The sequence below is a fragment of the Sitodiplosis mosellana genome, unplaced genomic scaffold, assembly GCF_009176505.1.
Source record: "Sitodiplosis mosellana isolate CC-2019 unplaced genomic scaffold, AAFC_SMos_1.0 Smas_scaffold_4010, whole genome shotgun sequence".
NCBI classification, from domain to species: Eukaryota; Metazoa; Arthropoda; class Insecta; order Diptera; family Cecidomyiidae; genus Sitodiplosis; species Sitodiplosis mosellana.
In genome coordinates this window covers 3,014-7,558 of record NW_022599252.1, presented here as the reverse complement: position 1 = coordinate 7,558, position 4,545 = coordinate 3,014, and the positions used below count along the sequence as shown (strand labels likewise).

The following is a 4,545-nucleotide window of genomic DNA, read 5'->3' as shown; positions in this document are numbered from 1 at the left end:
ATTTGATCCTGGGGTACTTGCCCTAAGAAAAACCTCAAAAAATTGACACTTTTGTATGGGAGGTACCCGTAAATCGACTCCGATTGGCTTCAAACTTTCTGGGAATTCATTTTTTGGGAGAAAAATAAGATTCTGAAATTTTGGAATCAATCAGAATCGATTTACGAGTACCTCCCATACAATTTATTTGAAAATTTGACTAAAATTACCGATTTTTGGAAAATTTCGTATGGAAGGTACCCGTTAATCGATTCCGATTGGCTTCAAACTTTCTGAGGTTTCATTTTTTGGAAAATAAATAAGACTAGTCTCGCCCAGTGGTCGAAATTCGACCATCCAAACGTTAATATAAAACTCATTACATTTCTTGTCAGTCTTTATTGATTGCAGTCTTTATTTATTGCGGTCAAACATAAGTATTGAGAATTCAATTTGACATAATACAAAATGTGTTTGTAAGAACAAAAAGTTTTATGATGATTTAAAAAATCCAGTAAGATATAGAGCCCCGGTTTCGAAATGAATTTTGATCTGTCCGAAGGCGATCAATTCAACAACGTATTGCCATTCGATAGGCTGTGTGTAAACAGCCAAATACGTGCCTGAAACGAAAAAAAAAATCGAAAACATTAATAATTATTAAATGAAAATTTTTATTTTTTTTTAATTTCAAAAATAAAAGTCAAGAATGCAATATTTTATAATAGTAAACAAAAAAAATTACCCTTGAGTGCATCCACAGTTGCACCTTTCTCTTTGAATGACCCGATTAAATCCAGAATCATTGAAACTGCTTCGGAACGCGATTTTCCATTCGAACAGGAAGCATCTCCAAGTGATACATCCATTTCAAAGTCATTGCATTCCACAGATTTTTCCGGTGATGTCATTTCGGGTGCACTGGAACATTGTACAACAGCTGGTGTAATCGAACATTTTCCTGTTTTATTAAATAAACAAATTTTTTAATTTTTTTACCAACAAATCAAATTGAACAACAATATAATTTTTCGATATTTTACATACCAAGTTGAATTTCCAACTGTTCACAACGTTCGCGGTACTCATCACGCTCCTTTTTCATCTTTTCTGATTCTGCTAACAATGGTGCAGTCGTACGTTGAGCTATTGAATTGGATAGAATGAATACATTAGTTTCTTTTTTTTTTGGATAATAAAAGATTTTTTTATACATTATAAAAAAAGCATACCAAGTTGGCGTTGCAATTCTTCAAAGCGTTTGCGATAATTGTCGCGTTCTTTTTTCATATTTTTACAAATTGTGTTGAGCCTCAATTCCAATGTCTCACCCATGATTTTTAAGGCTTCCATTTTCTTAATTGTCCCCTTCTTGAATGACATCTTTCTTGTTGCTGAGATTCAGACATAAAGAGTTAGAGATAGAAATACACATTGGACGAAATGTAAATGCTAAGTCTAACTTAATTGAATACTCAAATGTTGATACTATTTTATTAGAAACAAAACCAAATTAAAAATTCAATATTTCTGTGTATACGATGTTCTTTGTAAATATTCTACCATCTTTAGCTAAATTGCCTTGACCCGGATGCTCATCAATGAAAAATCGTAAGCCTTCGAAACTTCTAACTCTACTCGCGGCGACATAAAGTTGCCCATGCGTGAACACAGGTTGACGCAGAAGGACACCAACCCTATCGAAAGTTTGGCCCTGCGCCTTGTTAATGGTCATTGCAAAAGCTGGGATTATTGGGAACTGCGTCCTTTGAAAATCGAAAGGAAGTATTGAACCGGAATAAGTTAAATTTATTCGCGGAATCAATATGCGCTTACCACGCGCAACTCCAGTTAAAATTTCGCAATCGATAGCGTTATGATGCATACATTTAACTCTCATTCTTGTGCCGTTCACTAAAGCCTGAGAAGTATTTAGATTCCTGATCAACAGAACAATGCAATTTATTTTCAACGATAGCTTATGCGGTGGCAATCCACTAATAGCAATTGAATTTAAAAACTCTGTGGGATAGTTGTTAATTTCATTGTCATCATCACAAATTAATTTGTCATAACTGTAATATACTTTCTCTTCACCTGGTAATCTCTGAAGCACATCAGTATTAATTAATGAGCAGTCATCATTAGTTGGTGCCAAAACCACAGAACTAATAATACGTTCTGAGAGAATGTTTTCAGAAATATTACCATAAATCTCAGGAATGATATTTTTCAATTCACCAACTAATTCTGGCGGAATTTCAACTGTGTTATCTCCAAATTGTGGATACTGTGTAGCTTCTCCATTACCAATTTTTTTTAAAAACTCGACAAACGCTATTTCATCAGGCAATGCCCTCATATTTTGTGTTAATGTAACCTTATGAAAAGATGCAAATGCATCCCAACTGGTAACACAATTTTCAATTAACGTCGCACGCGAACCGTGTGGAATGACTGGAAGTATTTGTCTAAAATCACCGCACAATAGTATTGTTTTGCCTGCAAAGAGTTTGTTTTTATCCTCTGTGCTCTCACACAAATCTCTTAATAACCTATCAATTATTTTTAAAACTTGAAGTGGGCACATTGAAATTTCATCGATAAGAATTAGTGAGGCATGATTTATGTATCGACCGTGAACACTGTTTGGAACGACATTGGCCACTGAAGTATCCAATATAGGTATTGGTAGTTTAAATGCATTGTGCAATGTCCTACCACCAATCAACAGAGTAGAGGCAATGCCACTAAAAGCAGTTGCAATGCAACGAAGATTAAGTGAATGCAATCTATGAATTATAGCGGTTTGCGTAAAGGTTTTTCCACAACCTGCGTGGGCAGTTAGGCAAAATACATTTGAGCCAGTGTCACGGTGCGTTACTTCACGAATGACACGGTCAATTATGTTACGCTGTTCAACATTAGCACTTTGGTATAGTTCTTCATATAAAAACTGCGCTTCAAACGGATCGAATGTGTCGACATTATTCACATCTTGCACGGCCAACGGTGTTGGCAACCCAAGCGCTGCACATGTCACATTGTGGGCAATGAATATTTGTTCGATTTCGAGCAATGCTCGATTAAATGAAGTTTCGTCGTCAAAATCTCTCAAGAAATCTTCACTCAAATGCATTTTAAATTCATTCCATAAAGCCAAACAATTCGCTGGAATATTTAATGCACAGATAAATCCAAACAATTCACGTAATTGTCTCGGTGAATTGAATTCCTTAGCTTCATTAAGACATTCACGCCACTCATTATCATTTGATGCGATTCCGCGAGCGTGAGCCGCTTCAAAAAATGTATTATAGACAATTCCATTGTAAGTGCGTACATCTTCGTATGACTTCGGACCACAAACATGTAATAATAACAACCGCAAGTGAAAAAGTTCGATATCTTTAGGCGAAACAGAATACATTCTTGAAATTATCTTCTCACCGTTTTTTTTTCGAGTTTGCCATTTTTTCGAAGTTTGCCACGTATAATGCATCGGAATTTCAACATACTTATATCCATTAGCTGACGGATCCAATCTATTTAATTCAAAAAATGCTGTCAGTTTTGTGTGTTTAATATTATTAATTGCGCTTTGTTCATTTCCTGGTTGAAAATAAACCAATTGCCGAAGAGGCAAATGAACATCGAGCCTTATAGTGGCATGAGACTGATAATGCATTTTGAATTCAAAAATTCTCCATACAGCTTCAGTGGATCCAACATATCTGCCGTTCAAATAATTTTTGACTTCATCAATTTCAACAACTGAGTTGTTATTGTCTGAAGCAGCATTGTTGGAATTAGCATTGTCTCGGGCAGATTCTAACTCAACTGTGGCGCAATCGTACCCTTTGTAAACATATTTATAAATATACTTTACACTTCTTACGGTGGTGCAAACCTCAACGTTTATATGGCAATTAAATTTGGCAAGTAGGTATGGATTGAAAGGGACAACATATCGGTTATCAAGGGAACTTCCTCTAACATCGACGCTGACACCATTATCTCTCCTTCTATAAAGGGGATAACCGTTGACAGACTCACGTGTATTCTCACAAAAAGGCTTTGGAAAATCTTTACTGCACTTGCCTTCTCTCATGCACACAGAATTTTGATTCAACGCGCCACATGGGCCGTGCATCATATGTTTTCTCACTAATTCATGCAATTGTGGCTGGGTTTGCTCATCAGGAATTTCGGCACAAACAGCCCGATCAATATTTGAGGGACCAACAATTTTATCGTTGTCGTCTAATGTGATTAAAATGTGTGCATGAGGCAAACCTCTCTTTTGGAATTCTATTGTATAAATGATCGCTATTACTTTGCCAAATATGCGTTTGTCCACAATTAATTTGATTAATTCCTTTAATTTCAAGCGAAAAACACGGACAATAATGTCCGGACGGTAATTTGCGGATTCAACATTTGAATCTAAACAACCAGTTATTTCAGCCCACTGTGGGTTGCACGTCATGGTTATGAAAAGGGATGGCTTACCAAAACGCTGCACAATCGACATTGCGTCAAGGTAGTTTTGGTACATATTACGTG

The 4,545-nt window shown here is 36.0% G+C and overlaps 2 protein-coding genes across 2 annotated transcripts; both read right to left on the bottom strand.

The window, feature by feature from the left end:
* Positions 1 to 457: 457 nt before the first annotated feature.
* Positions 458 to 1,119, bottom strand: LOC129572036 (uncharacterized). The gene is made up of 3 exons (XM_055451937.1): positions 1,027 to 1,119; positions 725 to 940; positions 458 to 602 (listed from the first exon to the last, which is right to left on the bottom strand). The coding sequence occupies exons 1-3, from the start codon at positions 1,082 to 1,084 to the stop codon at positions 472 to 474; spliced, it is 405 nt and encodes a 134-aa protein (XP_055307912.1). The 5' UTR covers positions 1,085 to 1,119; the 3' UTR covers positions 458 to 471.
* A 749-nt stretch (positions 1,120 to 1,868) lies between these two features.
* On the bottom strand, positions 1,869 to 3,118 carry LOC129572035 (ATP-dependent DNA helicase PIF1-like). The gene is made up of 2 exons (XM_055451936.1): positions 2,066 to 3,118; positions 1,869 to 1,919 (listed from the first exon to the last, which is right to left on the bottom strand). The coding sequence occupies exons 1-2, from the start codon at positions 3,116 to 3,118 to the stop codon at positions 1,869 to 1,871; spliced, it is 1,104 nt and encodes a 367-aa protein (XP_055307911.1).
* Positions 3,119 to 4,545: the final 1,427 nt, after the last annotated feature.